The sequence below is a fragment of the Falco peregrinus genome, chromosome 5 (assembly GCF_023634155.1).
Source record: "Falco peregrinus isolate bFalPer1 chromosome 5, bFalPer1.pri, whole genome shotgun sequence".
NCBI lineage: Eukaryota > Metazoa > Chordata > Aves > Falconiformes > Falconidae > Falco > Falco peregrinus.
This window is the reverse complement of record NC_073725.1, coordinates 113170243-113197343: the sequence shown is the minus strand read 5'-3', so window position 1 is coordinate 113197343 and position 27101 is coordinate 113170243. Positions and strand designations below refer to the sequence as shown.

At 38.3% G+C, this 27101-nt stretch overlaps 1 protein-coding gene across 12 annotated transcripts in view; it reads left to right on the top strand.

Moving 5' to 3' along the window:
- ATP2B2 (ATPase plasma membrane Ca2+ transporting 2) overlaps window positions 1-27101 on the top strand; it is a 432035-nt gene that overhangs the window by 371227 nt on the left and 33707 nt on the right. For all 12 annotated transcript variants that reach the window (XR_008747494.1, XM_055806184.1, XM_055806177.1 and 9 more), the window contains 6 exons: window positions 3972-4213; window positions 4779-5013; window positions 10753-10932; window positions 11984-12071; window positions 19324-19430; window positions 20187-20378. Coding sequence is in view for 11 of the 12 variants with exons in the window: in XM_055806184.1 (XP_055662159.1) it covers window positions 3972-4213; window positions 4779-5013; window positions 10753-10932; window positions 11984-12071; window positions 19324-19430; window positions 20187-20378 (1044 nt within the window). In the remaining variant the exon portion in view is untranslated. The remainder of the gene's footprint in view (window positions 1-3971; window positions 4214-4778; window positions 5014-10752; window positions 10933-11983; window positions 12072-19323; window positions 19431-20186; window positions 20379-27101) is intronic.

Sequence of the window (27101 nt, the reverse complement as noted above, 5' to 3'; positions counted from 1 at the left end):
TATGTAACGAGGGATTATCTCTGAATTTGATAGTTCCAGTTTTTAGTAGTTCTCCTTTATACAGTATTCAGAATTAAGAAATATAAATATCACACAGTTCAAACAGCATTCATCCTTCTTGATTATTTTAAATTTTTACATATATAATGTTCAAATATACAGAGAAAATTCCTGCAGGTCCTAGTTCTTTTTCCCTTTTTTGAGTAATTGAAGTACAGCGTGGAAATTTTTTGCAATTTAATTTTAAAAATATCTTTTCCTCTCTCTGTTTGCCTGTTGTGAGTGGAGTGGAAATGGAACATTTGATATGGATATAGTAATGTGGCAAATGTCATTTTTATTGTAATAAAATTGGTATATTTACAATCATAATTATTCTAAAGGAGTAGTTCAATCTGTAAAATACTGGAGAATAACACAAGAAAAATTAGGACTTCAGATAATACATGAAAACCTAACATTAACTTTGGAAAGACTACCTGGATCCTCTTGCCAGGTCCTGTCTTTTCTCATCAAAAGGGAGAATGAGAAAAATGAGCTTTAGTAAGTGTTATGGTAAAAATGGAAGCATTATATTCCTAATGTAAAGTTACAAGTTGAAGCACCTCTAAGTTATGCGCACAGTTTTATCTTTCTTCCTTCTTAACTGATTTTATTAGTCAACTATTTTCCAGTGAAATCATTCTGAAAATTCCTTTTCTAATGCAAATTCAGTATGAGGTCAATGCTAGCTTTCGGGTTAGTATCTTTAAGCCTTAATAATACAGCTGTACTTTGACCTAGAAACCTATTTTGATTTGATAGTTGTAACAACTATTTTTTTAACATCTGTCTGCAGTTTGTTTTACACGCAAGTATTTGCTTGCAATTAAAATATTAATATTATATAAGCAATATAAAGACTTGGAAGACACACTTGAAAACTCATTGCAAGGATCAGTGGAAAGGTGTTATTGGAGGAAGAGACTGAGGCAGCCTCTTCCTCGTAGGAGACTGTGCAGTGTGTGACCTTGTGACCAGAGCAAGAGCCTTCACTGAGCTCTTGAGAAACAGGGCACTCAAACAGACCCAAGTTCCTATTCGCAAATCACGGTTCAACAGCTTTCCCTCATATGTCGTCACAGGGTTCTCATTCTCCGAGGAGTCAATGATGTTGTTCCTAGGTAATTATTCAAAAGTAACCCCTTTGGGCTGTCCTTTGAATTGTTTTCCAGGTGCCATAAACTGCAGATTTCAGCAAGAAATAAATTTAGCTACAGCACAGTAGGACTTTTAAAAAGCCAGCAGCTTCTGCAAAGGATTGTCAAGAACAATCTGCAAGGAGACTGGTCTTGGCATATAGATTTTGAGCTGAAGCAGTGCAGGAGAGGAAGTGCTACTTGCCAGCTCTCACCACCATATGCTTTATCATAATGTAATGTACAAAGAATATGGAGACAACAGCTGCTCTAGAGGGAGGTGGCCACTTGTTAGATTTTGAAACCTTTCTGAAATGTCTGTTCAGTTTCTTTTCACAGGTATTTTTTCCCCTTGCTTACGTATTTGCATTCAAAAGATGTTCGCTGAAAGAAATCTATTTTTAGGCCACAGTAAGAAGAGGAGAGTGTGATCTACATTTTGTTGAAATAAAAATAATTTGAGAAGGACACTAATATTTAGTTATATATATATTGTGAAATGTGGGTAGATTTTTTTTTTCCCCACAATATCCAGTCACATCAGGGCATGGTGAAATAATATGTAGAAATTAACTATTGTCTAGGATTGTATGTCTTTGATGGAAAGAAATTTATGGCTTTCATTGGTTTCCAGCATGCTTGCTGGTGGCTTGATGACATTCACATTTACGTCAATGTCAAGATTCACTAACTTGAATGGCAGAGAGAACCAAAGCATAAATGAGGATTTAGATCTAAAATGGAAAAAGTTTGATATGCTGTGCACAGAGAAATGGGTCTTCTCTAGCATGGCTACCAGGCAGTGAAGCTGATTGCTCTGCTGCTTTGAGAAACCTGAAGTTCTTAGCAAGTTTCAGGAACTTGCCTGCAATGTCATGAAAATTAACCTTAGTTATTTAAACAAAACTGTATTTTAAAGGGTATTTTTTTGACTCCTAACTGAGATTTTCATATCCAGTGAATGTAACAATCCTTCCAGGTACATATGACTACAAGCACTTGTGTTCTAAATTAGGGATTCTTAAGTGAATCTGAGAATCCAGAGGGAAGTTACATGACAGTATAATGGGTTTATAGCAGGGCAAATTGTTATAACATATAATAAAATTAATATATCATATTAACATTTTTGCTGAGTGTCAGTGTTTTACATTGACCCTGGAGTAACGGAAATGTGACCCATGTAACAGTAAAAATGATGGTTCATATAGAAAAAGATGTTACAATTATTTTTGGGAGGATAAATCTCTTGAGACAGAGGTTTTTAGACTATTATGTATAGCTCACCATAGATGCATCTCTCTGAAAAAGAAATGACACCAATCTGTCTGTCATCAGGTATATATTTTTCTGGTGATAGGAAAATGATTCCTGTGGAAAAAATCCATGTTTATTTGCTTACTTCAGTTCTAGACCAGTCTGCTGTTCTCTATCTGATCTTCATTTTTTAAACCAGCTGCAATTGGTGGTTATCTGGAATACTTACTTGTTTACCATTGCTTACTTAAAGGTCCCCTTGTCCCTTTTTTGGCCATACTTGTTGCAAAAATTCTAATCTAGGTAGGATTACTGATTTGCAACTTTAATCACTCCCCACATTACCCCTCATGCCCCTGAGGGGTAAGGTAGGGAATTCCATCTATTTAGGAATCCCATTTCCAGAGTAAACTGGATTTTGAAGTCTCTAGTGAGATTGAACATGGATTCTCAGTGAAGTCCTGCAGTCCTAATTCTGTAAAATGTGAGGCAACATTTTAAGTCACCTTGAAAATTATGACTTACCATCTTATCTTGAGACAAATGAAAATCTCTTTTCAATGCAAACTGAAGTTGTAGAAGGACAACTTCTGTTGGTTCATGTCAGAGAAGTTCAGCCCTAGCTCAAGCAATGCTTGGCTAATTCTACTGAGTACAAGAGAGTTATTTTAAGTCACCAACAGTCTATAGTTCACACACTGGTCACTTTAAGACAATCTGGAGTCTTGACAACACAGGAACTTTTTGTTTGGTGTGCACTACACCTCCAGGAAATTTTGTAAATGAAATCTATGCGTGTTTTTGTTCATATACTGAATGGGAAGGTAAAGCCTTCCTTGACCCTAGGACAGAGGATTGCCAGGAGTTGCAAAATGTTTAGCCTACTCCATTTTTTCTAACCCATGAAGCATTTATTGTCTGAAGCAGCAGACTAAAGTATTGTAATTCTGGAAACAAGTACTTTTTAGACGTAGAACTATTCTTTTACAGATTGTTGGAAATACCTTTTTCACTGAGATTTACTGTTACGATTAGATGCAGACTTATATTTACATTAAAAATGCCTGGTAGAAAAAAAAAAAAGGACAGTTCTTTCTTTAACTGGCCATTATAACCATGAAAGTCAGCAAAATAATGTAGTTCTAAGCAAGTGAGAAAAGGAAATCCTCTGTTTGTGACAAACATGGATTAATTATTTTTGAGCCTAAAGAAAGTTGCTTCTTTTTAATGATGCTGTTGCCTAACCATCACAAGCTATTCAGCTGTCAATGGCTAATTTAAAAGAAAAGAAATGCAAGAGACTGTATATAGCTATTTGTCTAGAGAAATTTTCCTCGTTGTGGGAATAGCTGCTTCAGGTCTGTTCTGGCTCTATGGATTTTTTGCTAGCTTTGAAAAATGGGAAGATGCATGAATGCACCGTTAAGAGTTTCAGACCTTGAACTGTAGAATATAACTTTGTTATTAATTAATCAGAAGGTATTGTCTACTGCTTATCATTACAGAAATTCATATCTAATTCATTCTTCTCTTTAGCCACCAGAAAAAGAGGGTGGCCTGCCTCGCCAGGTGGGCAATAAGACGGAGTGTGGTCTCTTGGGGTTTGTCCTGGATCTGAAGCAGGATTATGAGCCTGTTCGGAACCTCATCCCCGAGGAGAAACTCTATAAAGTTTACACGTTCAACTCAGTGAGAAAGTCGATGAGTACCGTTATCAAAATGCCAGACGGTAGTTTCCGAATGTACAGCAAAGGAGCTTCTGAAATTGTTCTGAAGAAGTAAGTTCAGTAGATTAGTTGCTGTGTTTTTCCAAAATGCAAAACATTTTAACACTAGTAAGACATACCATGGGAATTTTGATCTTTGGAATTTGCTACTTACAGTAGAAATATGATGCACTTTAGTAGTATAAGCCATTATTCTTTTATAATTTTTTTTTTTAAGTGCTCACTCTTCAAAACTGTCTTGTTTTTCTTAACATTCACTAGCCAAAGAATGGGCTTAGCATTCGATAATTTATGGATGGATTCTTTACATTCAACCCCTTTGGAAAATAAGGATTTTTCAATTTCATTATAAGTTGTAACCTTGTTAATTACATGGGTATTGAGGAAATAATGGATGAAGGGCTCTTGGTGTCTCTGTGATGTTACAAACAAATTCTCTCTGATATTTTTCAGTTTTTTCAGTAGTGAATCTTCTTGTTTAATTTAGAAATTTAAAATTTGCCATCAAAACAAGAGAGAGTTGAATGAAATGAGCTGATACAAGGAAATACTTTTCAGCAGTCAGGCAAATACAAAATCAACTTTTTTTTTTTTTTCTTTTCTTGAATAAAAAAAGATGTTCCAGGATCCTTAATGCCGCTGGTGAACCTCGTGTCTTCAGACCTCGTGACCGAGATGAAATGGTGAAGAAAGTGATTGAACCTATGGCCTGTGATGGACTGAGAACTATCTGTGTTGCTTTCCGAGACTTTAACAGCAGCCCGGAGCCTGACTGGGACAATGAAAATGACATATTATCTGACCTGACTTGCATTTGTGTTGTTGGCATTGAAGACCCAGTAAGGCCAGAGGTATGCCGAATTCTTACGTCATAAAGCATTTCACAGAGAACTGAACATAAATCGAACTACAGATTTCTTGAAGATTATGTTTTTGGGGTGTTTTATTAGCTTTGTCACAGAAGATGGAAGTGAGCTTTAGAAATAGAGTTTACTTGATAAAAAGTCAAATAATTAACCTGATAAAAATTAACTATCAATCAACCAATATTTAAATAAAGCAAAATAGGGCTTTTTGAACTGCAGGATTGAGGTGAGTTAACCTGTCAAGGAGTATTATACAGGAAGGCTGATGAGCAGAAGTTTTATTATGCTCCCAGATATTAAAATTTTTTCCTTTAATAGCGCAGTGATGTGCAGCTCCTGAAGTAGAGAAAAGCCGTGCAGTGATTGTAATTGATGTGATTATAACTGTGGCGTGCTCACTTTCCACAGAAATTGCATGCAGTCTTGGAGCTTTGTCTTTTAAGGTAACAGTTGCCACTTCACTAATTATCTTATGGTTGTAACTGGTGGCTACTCAGGAGAACTGTTTTTAATGTTGCATTTGGACAAGGAAAAGCTTTGCCATGGAAAGGCTGAAGATTTCATGGCTACTATACTTACATGGCTTGTAAAAATGTGACTAAAATTTCAACTGGACTAAATTGAGAGGATCAGTATTGGGTGTGCACATTGGAAGCACGTGGCTGCTACTACGCTTGTAAATTACATTACTACAGTAGAACAAAGGGTAGATTAAGTTTGTTTGTGGTCTAGGTATACAGTATTGATAATTAATTTTGACAGTGGAGAATTAATTCCGTTTTACAGTTTAGAAAGAGTGACAGAAGGTAAGTCCCAAAGTGGCAAGTGCTGAGTGTAAAACGCAGACGTTCACCGTGTCTGTCTGTGGTGCTTTTCTTTCTGACCCAGCGTGTGTGGCCACGGTGGGTGTGTAGGCACCGCTGCAGCCGTGAGGTGCGATGTGAGAGCACCTGCCCCGGCACCTCATGCAAACAAGGGGAGCCGTTAACACTGTTTCACTCCGAGAAATCCACCCTTCATTTCTGCTGTCATTGCAGTAGATGGTTAGTGAGCGTGGCTTGCTTTGGAGTAAGGTCATTGAAAGATAATTTACATTTCCTTTATACAAAAAAGAGTAGGTTCTGATGCTGCAGAAGAGCTTGGTAGCAATCTTTGTCTTTTTTATTCTTCTGTCTTGTTTTACAGTTGTGCTGGATCATTTTTTAATCACGCCTACATCTGTTGTGTTTGATTCACTGAGAATCGGTGGCAATGTAGACATGTTAGGAAATTCATTTTTTTTTAGTAAACCATCAAAAGTATAAATTTTGTTTCCCCAAGTCCTTTATATAAAGTAGGCTCTTACATACTTCTGACTGCTGTAACTTTGGAAATAGCATTTAATTACATATACATTAGATTAATATAATTACAACTACAGGTACCAACTGTGTAACTATGCTTTGCATGATAATGGACATTCTTGGGCTTTTTTCAGTATCAAGAAGGTTATAATATAAGCTAAATCTTGCTTAGGTGAAAACTGTATGATAAACTCCTTATCTCCGCAGTCTTCAGATAAACGGCATTCACTTTATCTGTCATCAGATAGTGTCTTGCTGCTAATCCATCTGTCCCCACACCTGACATTGCAAGTCTTTAAAAATGTTTTAAAACATTCTTAAAATGTTACATCTGCAAAAATCCCTTAATGCTCAAGCTCACTTATATATAAACTCAGAAAGTTTTTAACCGTCAGTGAACATTGGAACTATGAATCTGTCCTCTTTCCCTCCAAAAGCGATTAATGACACATGTCGTTAGAAAATAACTTTGTCAGGTTGCGTGTGGTACGACAGGCTGAGGGAATGGGTAGCAGCGGTATTTGCAGTTATTATTGAAAATAGCTGGAAACTATCCTTTCATGTGGTTATTGTGAGTGTGTTTTATAAGAGAACTGCTCTCATCTCGTAAGGAATGATTTCTTAGGAGCTTGAGGTAAAAATGAATAATGTTGCTAAAAATAAAGAGGTCAGGTCTGACTTCTATGTAAAGAATCAAAGAAGATCAAGGCAGGAACACATGTTATTTCTAGATAATTATTTGAATAATGTATTGAGTTTCTTGTAGTTTAACACCAGAATATACAGTAACACTTCTCTACTTCATTGTAAGACACACAAAAAAATGTTTATAATTTCAGAATTTTACCAAATGTTGGACAAAATTTTTTGGAGGACTTTGTTTTTTGAATTATTTTTTTCCTCCTTGCCCCTTTTGACTGTTTTAATTCGGTAATAACTTAATAAGAACATTTAAAACAATGTTTGAATTATTACTACTCTGCACATTGGTAAAAAGCAGCAGTACTTTAGGAGAAAGAAATGAATCAAAAAAACCCCCAACCCATGAATTTCAGAGAAACTGCCTAGGTGTGGTATATCTGAGTCAGTGGGGATAGCGTAATATACGTATATTACAGTGGTGAAATCACCATTGTAGATGCAAATAGTAAGATGTTGAGCTCTTACAAGGGACCTTACTATTTTGCCAGAGTTAAGGCCACTTATTAAATGGAGTGACCACGGAATTTTCAACTGCTTTTGTAAGGAAAAAATAACGCAAAAGACTAGAAATATTACTGCTACTGTCTTTTTGTTCATATTCTCAGTATTCCTGGATATCAGAATTTATTCTGACAGAATTGAGAGATTAATAATTCCAGTGAAACAATCCAATGTCACCATCCTGGAAGCCTTTAGTTTCCCTTAAATTATGTTCTTGTTTTTCCTGGGAAAGGCTGTTTTTTCCTTTTCCCTGAGATGACTGTGGGAGTTAACACATGTGAAAAGGTGGCTTCCTTGTTTCCACAGAGCTCCTGTGGCACTTTGCTCATGTGCATCCTGGGAGTGTTTAAAAATGTGGATACCTGCAGTGTCAGTGGTGTCATGCTAGCATGGTTTCAGATATGAGTGCTACATCTGTTCTGATGATACTGCTGGGAGCTTTCTTGCACTTACATTTCCTTCCATACCTTAAAAGAAACTATATGGATGAATTATTCAACGGTGATGTCCAGCAAATGACCAGCTTTATCTGGAGTGGAACCATGACTTCTGCATAATTCCTAGGCTAATTCAGACACGAGCCTATTCTTCATCAGCAATTGGTTTTAGCAAGCACTGAAATACCTGCTTGATATTTATTTTTGTGTGTGTGTGGAGGGGGTTTGTTGGTGTGTCCCCCTATCCGCCCCCCTCCCCCCCCCCCCCCTTTGATAATTATACAAGAGAACAAATAGAATGACGTCTTGTTCCTGTATAGATTCTCTGTTGATTTTTGACAGTCTTTTTGGATTAATTTTAATGAGTCTGTACTGGCTTATACTGATTTGCCAATGTACGCCTACAATCTGTTATTTCTGGGAGATGAGCATAAATCACTTCCAAATGTTCACCTATTTATTCGTCACCTGATTCTGATGGATATTCCTGCATTGGACAGTGTATGCATGCATGCATTAGAAGGTTTTCTTTGCAGAGAGAAAATAAACCAGAAAATCTTGAACTGTGTACCTAAGCTCTGCAAAACTGATGGAAAATATCTACTTCCACTGCCCACTCAGTCAGCCAACACTCTTTCTTCATTACAGCAATAACAAAATATGAACAATATTTTAACTGTAATTACTGTACACAGTATTAAATAAGATACCACCCACCAGCTGTCCAAAAAATGAGGGAAGAGGAAAATATAACTACTTCTTAAGTTATATGTGAGTTTGAGATGCATTTGAAACTAGGTTGTCCTCCCATGACCTTGTTTAATAGGACTGGCACTTGACGGACTAGAGCTTTTTTTCTGTTTGCACTGTAATTTATTTTTCTCCTTCATGGTTCATACCCTGTGCAGGTTTTACAGATAGTCATCTAAATCTGTCCTGCCCTATGCATGAGGGTCACCACAGCTGAAGTGGATACTAAGAGCATTCCAAATCGGCAAATGGGATGTGGTCAGGGTTATTAATGTGGAAAGTGGGTAAATCAGGAGTCATTTGCTTAAGTAAAAGATTTAATCTGATTGTATGTCCCCCCTAGCAGTCTACTTTGTAATGTTAAAAGGCTTCAGGTCCAAATGTTTCTAGCGTACAACTTTTGGGAAGAATATTCTCAGTAGAGATGAGGAGGTGGAAAGAGAAACCTCTGTCCCTTAGTTTTTCTCTTGGTTCTGTAATCTGTATTGACAGAGAGTCCTTCTGCAAAGAGCACCTTCTGTGGATGCAGTCTGACGGTGGAGTCATCTTTGTAGCCATGGGAGAAGTACTGGTCTGGTCTTCAGGGGTTAGTTTAGTGAGGCGTTCTGGAAAAGAGAAGCTTCACAACTGCCTTTAATAAAGATGCAGTAACGCAGTGTGAAACTGTATTCATTGATTAGAATAATTATTACCTACAGTAGGGTTTAGGGGTGCATAATTTCAGCCTGACACACGGTCCAAGACATACAGCCTTTCTGGCCCCATCACATCGTTAGAAGCCCAGGATTTGACCCCTGGATCAGAGCAGCGGTTGTCATGTAACAGGCAATGTCCTGCCATCAGCAGTGTTTCGTACTTGTGACTGTAGAGGAAATTAAAATATCTAGAAGTGCACAAAATTAACATTGTAGTGCTGTAGATGGTAGCTCCTTTTCTTAGTATTTTCTGTACTACTGGATGAGATTAATCCAGTCTAATGGGAGTTGAGTTCTACAGTACACTAACATCTATGGTAGAGGTTACGATCAGCAAGCTGCACTGAACTGGCAGAAGAATATAGTGCGGCTTTCCTGTTGTATAAAGTAATATCCATTTTGATACCCTTTCTTAAATTAATAAATTATAATTAATTATTGTATAGTTTGAGGGAATATAATTTTTCCCTTGTCTGAAACAGCTATAGGTATTTAGCCTTTCTATACGCACTGGCTTCGTATACCCAAGTAGCTGTATTAAGAGAGCTTTATTTAATTTTTAGGAATTGATTCCCTAGCTTTTGCACATTTTAATTACAAAAATTATTATTTTTTTTAATAAGCTGCAAATGATGGCACATTAGTATATAGCTTCTACATTAATCTCACAGACCCTGTTCCATGCTGAATTCTCTTTCCCAGGTGTGTATACTGTACAGTAGGAAAAGTTAGTCTCCTGCAGAAGGGAGTATAACTAACCTCATGCTTCATTTTTACATTTTTGAAATATGTAAATTACACATGGAATTTTGAACTTGTATATATAGGAATTCTACCTGCTGATATGCATGAATTGGTGTAGCAGTGCTAAACTACATTAACGTTTTAGATAATCTTACTGAAAGTTTGGATCAGAAATTAGGTAGTTTTCTGTACAAAATACATGTGTTCTCAGTTCATATTTACGTGTAGGTTGAGTATTTTAGGTTCAGCATGCTGTGCCTTGATGCTAAAGATCAACAAAGCTGCAGAGCACTCCTTTTTATTAAAGTCAGGTGAAGCTTTAGGCAACTGATCGAAAAAACAATTTGTGTGCTTCTTGTTACAAGATTTGTCTTGCCTGTGGTATAACCTCAATTCTGTAATAGTCAGGTGGCTATAATATGCCGTAACATGTATGATTTCTCTTTTTGCTTCATGAATTTCTTAGCCTCAAAATATTCTGATTGGAAACACCCAACTTTAGATTTTATCTCTTATCAAGGAATTTTCTTTCCTGTTATATTGCTTTTGTAGGTCCCAGAAGCCATAAGAAAGTGCCAGCGAGCTGGAATTACAGTCCGCATGGTCACTGGAGACAACATCAACACAGCACGTGCCATCGCCATAAAATGTGGAATCATTCATCCAGGAGAAGACTTTCTTTGCCTTGAAGGGAAAGAGTTCAACAGAAGGATCCGAAATGAGAAGGGAGAGGTAATTAATATATTAAATCCATACCTATTATAAATATGTATTAAAAAATAGTGAGAACACGGAAATGTTGGTTCTCCTGCATAGATGTGTACCTCATATCCATACTCTGAGAGACTGCTACTTCTTCCTACCACTAGCCTTTTGCAATTGAAAGTACCAGTGAAAATGCAGACTTTTCATCACACAGAGCTACTCCCAGTTTAGTGCTAGCCCCATTCAGCAGTTTGTAGAACCTGGTCTACACGAAATCAAAACTAAGCGCATGAAAGGAAGTTTGTTAGCAAAGAGGAGAAGGAACTCAACAGCACTTTGCAGGTCTGTCTCATAAAAATGCAATCTGTACTAAGAAGCAGCTCCTCTCATGTCTTTATTTTATACCACTTTATCTAACATACTGCTATATCCGCTCAGTAATGATTTGTGTAATCATCTATTCTTCAGGAGATTTTTAACTCCTCATAAAAGATGGAGCTAACACACAAGTTATTGAAGTCACCTTTAAAAAAGTAAACTACACTGTCTCTTCAAGCCCATCGTTAACAGACATACACAGTTGTTTACTCTTTGCATTGATTGATGGGATCCTGGGAATGTTGGTATATGCCACAGATTTGTCCTTGTTGCTATTGGTCTGCAGGGGAAATTCTACTATTATTGGTGCCACAGTGAAGCAAAGAACTTGGATTCAAATGTAGAATAGAACAACACACTTTTACTTGTAAACATGTTTGATCAACTTTGATGAACTCCACTATCCTGTATCTAGAGTCATGACTCTGAGTGGAATTATCCATAAAGATGATCAGATACTGTGGCAAAATTTTCCGTACATTAGCCAACAGCTGAGCTTTTGTAGGAGAAAACTGCCCACTTTTGACCTTGACTTCATTTGCAGCATTGTTCTAGTTTTTCTGTGCTTTTGGAGAAGAGTTGCAGATCTGAGCAGTGAAGACTATCATCTGACACATGGACACCAATATATTTTGCTAATCACAGGCTAACAGTTTTACTGTTTTGGATTTTTTTTTTTTTTTGTGTTCCCCCACTCCAGATTGAGCAAGAGCGGATTGACAAAATCTGGCCAAAGCTTCGGGTGCTTGCTCGTTCATCTCCCACGGACAAACACACTTTGGTAAAAGGTGCGTGGGGACTACCTTTGTGTGTGTGTAATTAATGCCGAAGTTACTGAAGTATGCTCGGCACATCATCTGCGTTGTAAAAATTGTACTGTTACGAATATATCTGAGTTGCTAATTGAGCAGCTATGCAGAATGCAAGGCGGTTTTGCAAGTGACCGAGTCTCTCGTGTTTGCCTTCTACCTGAGCCATCACATGGAGAATAATAGGAAACTGGTTGGCAGGAATAACAGAAATATCAATAAGATGTCTGGCAAGTAGATGTAGGCAATCTCACATTTGCCTTTTGACTTTTAATTCAACTGGAATCAGGCCCTAGTTTGGAAGAGAAAATATGTGTTTGCTGGTCAGAAAGAAATAATTGTTGAGAAATAGGTTGTTCTTCATATATACAAGAGGGTGGCTAGATTTCATAGTCTTTGCCTATACCTCTTTATGAAGAAAACGAGGATAATCTAATTTAGAGTAAATCAAGTCATTCAAGTGCATCTGTTCTCCCACAGTTATTTTTAAATAGTATTATTCCAAGATAAAAAATTTTTGATGTTACAATAGCAGTTATTCCATGTAACTAGGAGCTGCCCTCTTTAGCATTACATGAACAGAGATACGTATTTCAAACCAATTCTGTTTTCCTGTAGGCTCACTAATTGTATGATTTGCATTGGCTTCCTTTAGATTTCTGGCTGTATTTTTAGTGTATGTTTTTGTCCTATAAAAACCGCACCAGACAAATTATATTCTTGTACCACATTGTCTGCAGATGGAATGCTCCTACGAAAGAGGGATTTAGTCGCAGTTTTCTTCATAAAGCCTTCTTCTTATCTGTAGCTCATGCTTCTTGTTGACTTGAAATGTCCTGTTGACTCTGAAGCTCACTCTTAAAAGACAGCTGATGAGATCAGAAACTTTCTGATCAGGAATACCATCATTGCTGACAGTGATGAGAAGGGGGCCAGCACAGGCAGAAGCCCTGGTAGCGGGTGACTGTGTGTGCTGGCTGCCGGATGGGGAGAGAACTGGGTTATTGTGGTAAGGCCCTAGACAGACTCTAGAGACCCTTCTTAGCAATTCTTGGAGGTGCTAAAGTCTGGGAGGGGATCCAGCTGATCAGTTATATTTCTTCAGCTGGTTGTCTGCTTAAATAATAATCCACACGTAGGCAGGAAATCCTTTTTGTATGGCAAGGTTTTATCGATATGACTTCATAAATGTCTGATTACAAAGGCTTTTGAACATCACGTAATTTAAATAAATGCCTAAATGACTTTAGAGCAGAAGTTCCATTATGAATTTGAAGATTGGATCAGTTGGATCCTATGGGATTGGGACGAGGTTATGTGATGAGCTATGGAAGTGTGGACCATGCAGGAGAACTCAGATGTCTTGTAAGGCAGCTGGAGTCATACTGCTGTCACTCACCCACTCCAGCCGCTCTTTAGTCCCGTGAGCTCTGAACTGGGGTGCACACACCTCAGGGACAGTTCACTGGGATGCAGGCAGAAGATATTTTTTACCATTATTAAAAAGAAGAATATTCTTTAAATACTGTTTATTTCAGCTCTGTTTCATCCCTTTATTTATATATTTATATAAAATATACAAGATATATAAATATATACTATATATATATATATAAAATGTATATAATATATTAGTACAGTTGTACATACGTATAATTTTTAAATAGTGTATGTATTTTGGGGGTGTTGCTCAAAAAGATTTTACCAGTAGGCGTTCATGATTGAGAAGGTTTGGACACTATTGGTTTGGACAACATTATTAGCTCTGTAGCTCAGTATTAAAATTAGCTGAAGTCTCCTCACTTCCCTGGTATATATAAAATACCGTTTTATAGCTCTGAGAGGATGACTTGCACAGCCTAATAGTTTACTTGTTTCAGAAACACACAACAATTTCTGTTTCATTAAGCAGATTAAATAAGTCCCTTGGGAGTACTCGTTTGAATCATTCAGGATTTTCCGTTAAGAGGAAAATGAAACCTTTGCCAGGGAAAATGAAATCAGTAAAGAGCTGAAGAAAAATAAGCAACAAATTATTGTTTTATAGCATAGGCACTTTGACAATTCAAAAGATATTTACTACTACGGAATGCTGTATGCAACTAATACAATTAATTTTTTATCGATGTGACTGGGTCAAATGATAGAGCAATTAAGTATCTAACAAAGTTCGAGAACAAGTCTGTGGAAAATTATGATGGAATTTTTTGGCTGGTAATGCTCCACGGGCCATTAAAAATTACAAGAAACTATTTAAGTGTTCACTAGTTTTGGGCCTCTTGTTAAAATGTTATGTTTTTCTCAGACACTTGAGGGATAAAGAGGATTTTCTCTTCTTTGATGTGTTCTATCTGCTCTAGGGTAAAAACACACATCACAAAATAAACTTTTTTTATATTTAATTTTTAATGACATACAGCTGCTGGAGGGAATATTTTTCCTCCTTAACATAGCACAATCCCACCCAGCAAAAGAATCATCTTTATTTTGCATTTTTGTTTTTACTACTGCTAAGGGACTAGAGAAAGGCATGGTTCAGCATTTCAGGCTGGGCAGACAGTTTCTGTCAAATATTTATGGCTTTGAAGTAGAGGTAGATTGAAAAAAAAATGTCAAAATGGTTTATCATCATGAAGTGCTTCAGTGAAAAATGTTAGATATCTCAATCCAACTGAAATACCATTTTTAAATGGATTTTCTGACATCCATTGGTATTATTCAAGATTTTTTTACCCTATTTCTAAATATAAGAAGTAAAAATGCATATCATATTGTTTTTTAAAATGTTATTGGAAGCAAATGTTTAGTACTGATGGGGAATATCATCTTAACAGAAGGCATAAAGAAGACCAAATAAATATGCAGTTTATCAGTTAAAGAAGCTGTGCTTTCCAATATGTTTAAATTAGGCTGAAATTATTTTTCTGTGATATTAAAATCTATTCTCATGTAAGGGTGATTTATTGACAAGCAGGAAAGGAACTTTAAGGAAGAAAATATTTTTAATAATTACCCTCAATTACTAAAATATTTCAAATATCATTGCATGGGATAGTATTACATTCATGACCTCATTAACGTGGCCATGCTATAATTTAATTACTAAAATATTGCAAATATTATTGCATGGGATGGTATTATATTCATGACCTCATTAACACAGACATGCTATGAGACTAGATAGAATAATAAAAATATAGAAAAGTGCATTAATTAAAATTCTGAGATTACATGTCAGCATGTTGCAAATTGCAAGTGGTTTTGATTTTCATTTGAGAGAAAATTTTAATGTATTTTTTCTTCAAATACATCTGAAGAAATATTCAGAATGATAACCTGTGCCACAGTGTAAAAAGTCAGCTTCAGCCAAGCCTCCGCTGGAGTGCGGAGCAGGAGAGCAGTAGGGAGGCAGCAGGAGGCATCCAGCGTGTGAGTGCGCGGCCGCCTGCGCTGTGAGCACTCACTCAGCACTCACCTGAGGGCAGGGCTCTGTAGCCTGCGTTCAGTGGAACCTGGTGGGAGGCACTGGTGCCTTCAGGGCCCCCCTTCAGCCTGGCAGTCTTGGAATACAACACGGTGGTGGCACGCGCTCAGCGCGGGGATCGGTGGGCTTTAGCCGTGCTCTGCCCTTGCGGCCTCAGGACCTTGGGAGCGCCCTTCCCCTGACAGTTACCTCTGCTGTCCCCAGCGCTACCTGTAACACTTCCGCATGAGCCTTTACAGCTCTGTTCCTGCACATATGTCAGCGTGTAGCTAAAGTGAATTCACATTTTCTCTTTCAGACAGACTTTCTAAATTCCTGTTAAATTAGCAGGGAGCTTCAGAAAGTTTGGAACTATTAAAAACTAATCTGAAGGGAACATGCCTAGGAAGATACGTTACTGCATCTGTGTTTAGCTTGTCAAAGAAATATAAACAGGTGTAAGCATAGGGGCTGATCAGCTTCACTGCCTCAGGAACACCAGAACTGGTGTGCATCTCTACAATGCTCAACTGTAGCTCAGTTTTTCCTGCCTGTTTTGAGTTTAGCAGTTGAGACAGAAAGAGATCTAGAAACCAGGTGAACCAGGAACTTTTTTTCTCCCAGCACCGATGGTTCCTTCCTGATGTGACTCTAAGGGTGACAACGCAAGGAGGAACTGTTTTGATATTAAAGCAGCGTTTGTTCTGCAATAAAGGGAGAACCCGAGGCTATATGTCATGGTTTTGATCTGAGCCACGGGTACAGATAGCTCCTTGTAGAAGATCTGGAAGACACATTGTCGGTTAATATTCTTTCCTGATTATCCTGAGTGGATTTGATGTAATGCTTGCTTAATGTTAGAAGGGAGGAAGGTGGGAGATACAGGATATATTTCACTTCCAGCTGCGTACGCAGTGCTGGTACCTTTTCCAGCAGGCTTGTGCATGTCGTGCCCCCTGGATAGCTGTACACGGTTGTTTTAAACACCAGCTCTTCCCTCATCAGGCACAAGCTGCTTGCTCTGAAAACTTGCTCCATAGGCGAGCAGCCTGACTGCTCCCCGCATTCCTGCGGCGCTGCTATGTGGGACACATATGCTGGCGTGTTGGGCTCAAGGTGTGTTCCTGTGGCTGTTGGATAAAATTCTTTTTGTCTGAGGAAAGTCACAGTCAAAAAGCGTAAGATGAGGGAACAGACCCATGAAACAGCAAAGGCTGTTCTGAGAGGGAGCTTGGCAGAGCTTCAGGAATTCCCCTGCTGTACTTGCAGACCTGTTAAACACTGTATGTAAGCGTATTCAGCTGGAGTAAAGCAGTTGATATTGGAGATGTTACCTGGCTGTTAGACATGACTGATTAATACTGAAGCTTCTTTTTAGCTGTTTTGGGTGGGTGGAAAGGCCAGTGAATGTTAAAGAAATGGGCATTCTCTCTGCTGGCCATCTGCCAGGTCACGCCCTCCCATTTTTCACTGAGCACCGAGGCAGTTGCTCTCTGCAGCGTAGGACAGCAGAGGGAGGAGAACCCTCTTCTGCTTCGCCTCTGACACTGCAAAATCTATACAGACCTACTACTTGAAAACGCTTGAGGTGACGCTTTATCACAACTATCAACAGAATGATGTAAAAGAAAGAAAAAAAAATGTAAAAGTGAGTGTGGTTAGGAAGGAGGTGAGCGCTGGAAAGAAGACAAGCACTCAGAAAGGCGAGGAAGGGGAGGAGGGACAGATTAAAGAGTGCACGCAGAAGTCAGGAAGCATAAGAATAGCTATGATAAATCCTCTGAATCCCAAATAATCACTACTGCTCCATTTTAGAAATTTATCTGATGCACAAATGAAAACTCCGCAAAGATCTTCTCGCTTCCTATGGCTACCACCGCGTTCTGCCCGCACGGTGTTGTGCCACGCATTGAAGGCACAACATTTCTGACGACACCAGCAGCGGTCACTGCGGTGAAGGCCGTGGCTGAGATGCTGATGATAACCGAGTTATTTTATCTATCTTTTTCCGTGACTGCTGATGATGCAGTTCTGTGCTCTGGAGGGTGTTGGGCTTATCGTGTCTGCATAATTTGCTTTTAGTGATAAAAATGACACTAAACCTTGTAAATGAATGCTAAACCTTGCAGATTCTGTAGCTGCTGCCAGCAATTGGCTGGTGCAAGGCGGTTGGTGGTATAGTCATGGACATTAGAGCACTTTATACATCTGTGTTAGGAGGTCATTTGTTAAAGCCTCTTCAACTTGATTTGGGTTGCGCTGCCATTTGGAATCCAGTTGTGAGAGGATGCTGTCTACCTGTTTGGAGCAGTTAATATCATGATGTGTCAGAGATTTTAATGAATTTTTTCAGAGGCTTAAACAATTAATTTAACATCAAAGGATGTGTTAATAACAGGAAGGGAAGACCGGGATAAATGCCTTTAACGGTAGTGGCTGAAGATGTTCCTATTTATTTAGAAATACCGAAGGCAAATCACCCCAACAAACTGAAAGCTCTAATTATAAGAGCTTATCAGAGTAATGTGCCATTTATTGGAGTTCATACTGGCAATAGAAAGTGAATAGGTTTTTTTCTGATTTTCATAAGAATGAAAAATACGGGACACTAACTGCTTCCACACTGCATTGCAATCTTCTGGGTGCCTGATAAGCCTGAACCTTGCCAGGAGGCAGCTATTGCTCTGTAATCTGCAATTTCCTATTTCTGGTTAGTTATCTGATATATGAGTTATTTATTTTCCAGACTAGAGTGAAAGCTTTTCGCACTGGGTAGGTTTTGATAATTGTTTCTAGAGGTTATGACTGTGCAAAATGTGTTAGTAAAATAAATTTTGCGATTTTTTCGCCCCGGAGTTATTCATACGGAAAGGTGTTCTTGTGTCTTACACAACAACCCTGTATTCTGGACTCGTACTCAAATGGAGACTGACATGGGAATAAAAACATGAGTGGTGAATGGTCCCCATCCTATTAAAACACGGCTTCTTCTGTAACCTTAGAAAAAGACTTTATTCTTTTCTGTATTTTGCCCATCGGCATAAGTGGAAAATAATTCCCTGGAGACCAATTGGTGAAACTTGATTCACTAAGTGAAAAGTGCTTTATTTTCTCAAATGATCCAAAAATGAAAGTAGAAATTATTTTATTATGTCTATTTTTCACAATGTTTTGCTGCAGAATGTAAAGAATTATTTTATATCTTCTTAATCATTGTTTGGCAGAATTGAACATGGCTGTTAAAATGCTAATCTGGCTCCAGCTAAATAAAATTCATCAATGGCATTTGTTATCCTTAGGTTAAACTGACTGCCAGAAGGCATCCCAGTAAAGCAGATAGTACGCTTCGGTCCCAGTTTAGGAGAGCTTTAAGCATAAACTTAAGACTTTGTGCAAATCCTTTCCATTGATATTTAATCAGAGAGCTGGGCTGAAATGGGTTTACTGTGACACATAATTTTAAACAGTAATTCTCCAAAAGTACATAATGAGCTGATCTCATTCCCTTTGAAGTCTGTGCAAGTTTTGTTGATGTTTTGGTGATGCAGGATCAGAACTTTCCGTGTAAATTCTAGTAGTGTATAGTGGTGTTGACACTGCCTTCATCGTTATTTTCCTTAAAAATCAACTCTGTTAAGCTCTGTAAGACTTGTGTGATATTACGTAGTTTATATTACACAGACCCTGCTGTTTTTTAGAGGGACATTTTATCCTGCTATATTATTTTTGATATATGTATTTGTACACACACATACGCATTTTTTGCAGGTATCATTGACAGCACACAGGTGGAACAGAGGCAGGTTGTAGCTGTGACTGGTGATGGGACGAACGATGGACCAGCACTTAAAAAAGCTGATGTTGGCTTTGCAATGGTATAATCTTGAGCATATTTATTGATGTTTGTGTCATTATAAATTTGCTGTAAGAAGTTTTTCATTCATTAAGTCTTGACAAAGTTGTTTAGTTATTACTTGTCAGTGAAGCATTATATGGGAGAGGGTAAGTTATTTTGCTTCAGAATCCTTTCATTTACTCTGTTAGATTCACTGACATTGCTTGCTGTGATACTTTTTCAGTATTTTGTTGAAGGTAATTATTTGCTATATGGAGAATCCCGTGCCAATACAGAAAAAATAACTCTGAGTTCTTCACAAAAGTGGAGTACAACAGTACTATGTTTGGTAAAATCCAACACTAATTGTAAAAATGTCTTCCTAACATAATCTGACTCTCAAGACATTATTATAGTAGACTATATATTAAGATACATAATTCTCATTTTTGTTAGCAATTCTGTTCATGTGTATTAATAAAATATCATCAATGACAAAAATAACTCAGAAGATCAGTAGTCATTAAGCTGATAATTTAAAACACTCAGAACTATCATCGCAGGAATTCCACTACTCTCTGTCAATTCCCTTTTCTGTGTCCTTATTCACTTTCAAAACCAGGCCACATTAGCTAACTTCCTAGCAAATGTAAAATACAGGATATACTCAGCAGTCACTGTTACGGTGCTGGGAAGTCCCTGGGTGGCTGTGGGCTTTGAATGAGTATGAAGATTTGTATTCCAAGTGTCTCTGTACTTTCTAATTGGTAATTTTATTCGCAACGAATTTTTGCAGGGTATTGCTGGTACGGATGTTGCAAAGGAAGCCTCAGATATCATCCTAACAGATGACAATTTCAGTAGCATTGTGAAGGCTGTGATGTGGGGCCGTAACGTCTATGACAGTATCTCCAAGTTCCTGCAGTTCCAGCTCACTGTTAACATTGTGGCTGTGATCGTGGCTTTCACTGGAGCATGCATTACCCAGGTAAGGTTAACTGCAGGTGTCGCTTCAAGTAGGGGCCAAATCCTGCCACGCTACATTTTCTGCAAAGTAACGGTGGCTTACATTTGATTCTTACTTCATGCAACAGAAAGTATGCTTTCTGAAATTCTTCTGAGCACTATGAGTGTATTTAGGATCAAGCTGCTAAGTGTTAAATAGCTGTTGACATAAGGAGGTGTACTAATCCATCTTCTTCTGGAAGTAAATTGCTTTTAGGAGCTGCTAATTTTTATGCTGCCTCCATACAACTCCCTGTTTTTTGTTACATGTTTTTGTCCTGACTGAGCCTGTGATGATAGGACAGAAAATGTCAGGGACTGGGAGGAGGAAGAGGTTATGTGACTTTGCCTTTTCCTCTCAGAATATTTCATTATTGAATATATATGTCTTGATGGATTATGGAATGGGATTATTATTTTCAGGAGAGCACTACAGAAGTAATCCCAGCAGGGGAGCTTTTTGACTGATGAAATTATTTTGTTGCTTTCAGGCAGTTCCTTTTCATTTCAGATGCAAATGACAAACCGATTCAACGACACGTACTGTTGGACTTTGATCTCTTTCTCCCTGTGCATTAATCCCTCATTGTAATCCTGGAGTACACGGAACATATCAGGGACTTTTACAAAAAGCGTATGTGAAAGCAATCCACGTTTTTTTCCCTTCAAATTACTGCTTTTTGATTAATAGCGGTTTCTTTTACATAAAAAGAAAAAAGGATGTATTTAGTACAGCACGAGGCTTTTGTCCTTCATTAGAAAACAGCGAAAGATGCAGGGTTTAGTGCTTTCACTCCCTAAGATAAGGGCTATTTCAGGTGCAGCAGACAGGAGCTGTTACAGAATGCCTCCTTTGATGGAGACACATTGTGGGAAAGCTGATGCTTCCCTCAGTAGTGCATCATACAGATGCACATACCTGTCTCAGCAGGTAAATTTCACCTCATGCACACCTGAGCAAAACAATGAATAAGTCATTAGCTCTGCTCCAGGGTAAACTTACATTGTAATCATGGAAGTGATAGCTGAAACCAGAAACCCAGGTAGCTTTACAAAACCGTGAGGTCAAACTTCTCCTAAGCCTTGACTGACATTTAGAGGGCTTTTTAGCGCTGCATGTGCAGTGTCTGCAAGCTCCTGGCTTCTTCTCGCTCCACGTCAGAGCCGGGGTCGGCAGAGGTGTCAGCACAGAGTTCCTCCACGCTGAGCAGGCACCAGGCTGGTGCCTGGGCTGGGATCCGCAGAGCAGCCAGAAACGGCTGGGTTTGAAGCAAGCAGAAGTGATCTTAACAAATGAAATCACCATTTTATTCTGTGCAAGGGAAGCCCTGAAACCTCAATTCACTTGTTTTCCAAGCAGTCTAAATGGTGAGCTGCTAAGTGCTAGTCCCCTGCCACGCTGCCCCCCGGTCTGGGTGATGCCCGCGGTGGCCAGCGAGCCTGTGCCGTGGGGCAGCGGCAGTGCTGCCGCGGCAGAAGTCGGGTAACTTTTCCTTTTCCCGTGGGAAATATATCCAAGCATATTGAGAAAATTTTTAGCCGTCAAGTAATCGTTGCTGGTAACAGAGGGTACGTGAAAAAGGACTAAAACTCTGGGAGGTTAGTCCTTGTGGATTTTCATCAGGAAAAAAGTGCTAACAGCAACACGGCCAAAATACCGTCGTTGGAGCTGAGGCGAGTGCTTCCTTTTAAGACCCTGTTTTATAGACTTTCAGTCACTGCCTACTAACATTTATTTAAAGTGAATTTTTTTTGGTTAATGTCCAGCATTTTTCCAGTTGCTTCATGAAAGCGTGAAGGGAAATATATTCTGTTTGTTAACTAAAGAATTTCTACTTTATTCTTGAAGAGGTAAAACATTACTGAATTAGTGCAGACTATTTTGCATGTGTAGGGCATAATCAGTTCAAGGGTATTCTCCTTTTTAATTCCGGAGCTTTCTTCATCCTTTGAATGATTCCGTTGGCTTCAAGAAGGATTTGGACCTGGCCCAGTGCATGTATACTGCCCCAGTGGTCTGTGAGACCCATCGGTGAGCCTGTCAAGTCTGTTGTCCCTGTTTACAAGTTTTAACGTACACCCCCTAGAATTCCTGTATTTCTGTCCAAATAGATTCTTAAGCAATGTGTTCATTCGGCAATAAAAATGCAAATCCTGAGGAGAGATCTGAAAGGAGCTAAAATTGAAATTGTAGCAGAAAGGCAGCAGTTATTTCCATTGTAGTTCTGTTGACACTCGACGGCCTGACTGCTGATAATCTCAAGTAGCTCTCAGGTCTGTCTCATTAAGAAGGATCTTGCCTTGTGAACAAACATTGTTAAACTTTGACTCAAAAGATTCTAGCTGGTGAGAGGGCATTATGCTTGTTTGGCTCATAAGCTTTACTAAAAAAATTACACTTGGGAACATACTGTACCCTCTGGTTGCTATGAAAATAGCTTTAGCACAAAATGCATGAGTATACCAAAAAAAAATTTAAAAATCTTGTGTACAACAGGCTAGGTGCACACACATAGACCTAAGTCTGAAAAATTGTACGCAGGGCTGAAACGTTTAAGTTCTTAACAAAAAAAATGAAGCTAAAATCTATAGTTTCCCAATGGCAATACAGCTTTCTGCGACCTTCAAAACGCAAGCAAAGAAGGTCCATGTCGGACTGAATTTTACTTTGCTTTTAGGTAGTCACTTTGACTTTCTTTGACACAGAGAATATAATTTTAGTCCACAATTACTGTGCAGGTTAATGTGTATTACACAGGCTATATATTTGGTGATTTTTCATCAAATCTAGAATGAGAAAAAAATCCATGTAGGTAGTAACATTTCTTCTGTGCTTCTTGATGTCACCTCTCAAAACATCTGTCCTGCAATTCAGAACCAGCATACTGGGATGCTTTGAATGTGAAGCTTCTTTTACTTTTACCTACTCTTTTTGTGTTTCTACTGTTTGTGCTTAAAGGAAGTACAAAGACAATAACATCTTTGTTTTGCCTTTTTTTTTTTTCTTTTTTTAACACTTGGGTTGTGCTTTGTAGCTAAATAGACTTGATTTTATTCGGTCTTGATCCTGCAATTGCATTGGTGGACGTGTAAATATGTGTATGTGGTTGTATTGCTGCAGGACTCCTAATGAAACCACAGCAACTCTGTATTAATGAAAAGGTCCAACTGTGTGAGTACTATTATGAGTAAAACTGGGCCTCCAAGAAGCACCCAGAGAATGCATTGCCAAGTAGGAGCTGATTTGTTTTGTCCAGAGCACCTTAGAGTGCCATGGAGAAGCTTGAGAAAAATACTAGGTAGAACCTGTAACCATCAGTGATCGTTTTAAGGTTCTGCTGCTTTTTTTTTTTTTTTTTTCTCAAATACATAAATAAAATTGGTGTCCTTGCCAATTCCACCTCAGGGAACTACTGTTTAGTTTAATTCTGTTAAATGTTAAGCAGATACTGTTTTATTATTTACATACTCAATGCCTGCTTTAGCAAGATGCTGCTGTTAGAGAGGATATCTACCATAGCTGCTATTTCTGTTTCGTCCTGGTTTGCTGTTTCAGTACACGTTTATCTACATGTACATAGTGTATGTGACCCTATGTGCTACTCCAGTGTTATTGTACAAGGATTATAAAGAAGCAGCAGTGGGCTGTTAAAGAAGTACTTACGCAGACTGAAAGGGACCAGTGCAAATGGTTGTTTGCATCTCCATCGTGGGTCCCAGCACGAAGCCACGTTAAGGTGACAGCAAGCATTCCGAGCAGCGTAGGGGTTACAGATACAGTGTCACCCCTTGGCAAGCTTAGTGTGGCTGCTGCCAAAACCGAGCTGCCCCTTGCAGGGATCTAACTTACCTTGGGCCCTGTTTCAGTTTAAAACAGCTCAATGTAAAAGCCAAGAGTTTGCAATTTTCGACTAATACTGAACTCCTGTGTTGTGATTCTACAGCTGATATAAAGCACTCAGATCTAGGTCACACAAGAAAACCAAGCTTAAAGAAGTTTCTGATTAAAAGCTGAATCGAGGTCACTCAATCTGTAGCTGCATAGGTGTGTCCTCTTTGATATATTTTATTTTAAAAAAAATATTCATTTTTCGCTCATTCAAAGGGATGGAGAAAAGCAACCTACTGTTTCTAAGTCTTACAGGTTAGCTACAGGAGGGAAGAGAGGAAGATGAGCTTTAATTCTTGACTTGTTGGTTCATTTCGTGCCGGGTGTGCCCGGAACACCCGCAGTGAGATCACAGCCAGTATTTGGGCTGGTCAGCGCGGTTTGTGTGGCACAACGAAGCTCAGCTGTGTTAATTCACTTTATCTTTCAATTAATCTAATTCATTTACCTCTTGCTTCCTTCTCTCTGTGTTGCCCAATGCATACTTTTAAAATGATCAAGATGTGGTTATCGTGACCAGTTGGAATAGAACCGTCCTTTCTGTTTAGCAGCTCTTACCCCAGCTTAAGATATAAACTTATATTCTGACTTCATTCTTGGAATAACATTTTTGCAGAGCCCTTGACTGACTCAGTGAGGGTTCTTCTTTGGAGAGCTGCCTACAGTTGTTGTGAATTTTGTACTTCAAATGAGCCATTGCTCCTCACCTCTAAGTATCATAGAGAGAGGTCTATATGTGCCTCACAAAGCCAGAAGGTTCACCCTCTTTTCTGTCCCCAACACAGTACCGAGAAAATATTAGGTCATTATGTTTGGAGCTGTTAAAAATAATCTGGGTATGTACAAAATAAAGATTTTAAAAGGCAGTTCAGTCAAATGGGACAGTTTTTTACTGGAACTACAAAGATAGCAGGTTTATCTCCATGCCAGATTTTGTCTGTGTCTCCAACTGCTGAGGCAATGTAACTATTCAAAAAGGTTGCATTAAAGAAAGAGAAGACAAAGGCTGTGTTTTTAACATTGTACATTCAAATTATTATTATTATTCTCATTCTTTGAGAAAGACTTAATGTTTTAGCAGACATTAGGAACTGAAAACAGTAACTCTATAGGACATTATGTTTGGAAAATTAAATGTTAATTAAAAAGCACTGTAGCAATGAACTACCACATGAATCACTTATTGTTTTTCCAGATCTTGTTCAAAAACTGAGGATGATCTATACTTACATGTATAAGGCAGTAATTTACATGGTTATAATGTTTTACTGCAGAGTGGTATTTGCCAAATCCTAAAATAATAGCATTGGCAAATTTGAAAAAGCTATCATGTAAAATCAAAGTATGTACTGTTTAGCTTTGTTTTGGGAAGGCTGAGAGGCATGGAAATAGAATTGAAGGTGCCGCTTCCATACAATTAGTAGAGGGTGTAATCTAGTAGCAGAAGCAAGGAAGGGCTGACTTTTTTTGCAGTAATGTGTATAAATTTAACCTACCACAAGATCTCATTTTTATGAATCCATGCATGCGTTCTGTGACAAGTGGGAGTAAAGATGTATGGGTGAAAATACCTTTTTATTCCTTTACAGCTTGTCATGTAAATCAAAAGTAACAAGCTCTAAAATTTGTGAGGCTCTGCATGTCACAAAAGATTTGTAGTTTATTTCCAGCCTTTGGCGATATGTACTTTTAAGTGTTTCCAAGATGAAGTGTAACATCACTTGATTTAAGGGACATTTTCCTTTTACCTCTAGGCCAACGTTAACCTATTTCAAGGTCAAGTGGAATGGAATTTGACAAATAAGTGGTGATTTTAGCTGGTTTGCAATTTGAACAGCTTTCATCCCCAAAGTTTTCAGAAAGTGACTTAAGAATTATTAGCTAGTCAGTTAGTGGCTAAAACGCAGTGAAAAGAATGTTGAATTTGCATCCCACTTGCATAAGTGACTAGAACCTGTAATGAAAGACTAAGCTCCTTAGCCAATATGTATTTTCCTCAGTTTCCACCAACTAATCAGAAATCAGATAGAGTTGCAGTGGAAATTTCATTCCACTGCCTGCCCAGACTAATGTGTATTTAATGTTTTGGCTTCAGCTTAGAATGAGCTTTCACACTTGACTGAACAGCGTAGCGCTGCCAATAATAGATAATTATTAGGGGTACCATAGCCACCCAAGGTGATTGGCAGTGTGAAATGGTGAGAACGTGTTGTTGCCAAAACTGATGACTGCCAATTACAGCTGTGTGACTTAGAAACTGAAATAATCTGACTTTCCGTTATGCTAGGTATATGTCAGGCTCTGATAGACACCTGAATATTTGACTCTACTTATTAAGTGTAACAGACAAATTCCATCTTATTGACATAGAAGTCAGTGTATGAAGTGGAAATTCAGCTATAGTAACATCTCAGAGTAGAGAATGTTTCTCGAGAAAACTTACTAGACAGGTAGAAATAGGAGAAGGAAAATTCTTCAGTAGAAAACGTGTTTTCCTTTTTCTTTATATGTTGTGTCCAAGTCCAGGGTCTCTGAGCCCTAGCAAAAAACTGCTTTTAGTGCAAGTGCCCTCTGTGTTTGAGCCATTAGTAGTGGTAAATATAAATGAGGAATGAAGTTTGTCCTGACTGCTTTTTGTTGTTTAGCTGCCTCTAAAAATAAAATGTTTCCTATTTCTGCGGCTCCATATCAAATGAGTGAGCTGAACTCTTCAGGTAAGCCCAGTTAATGCAACCCAGAACCAACAAGTCAAGAATTAAAGCTCATCTTCCTCCCTTCCCTCCTGTAGCTAACCTGTAAGACTTAGAAACAGTAGGT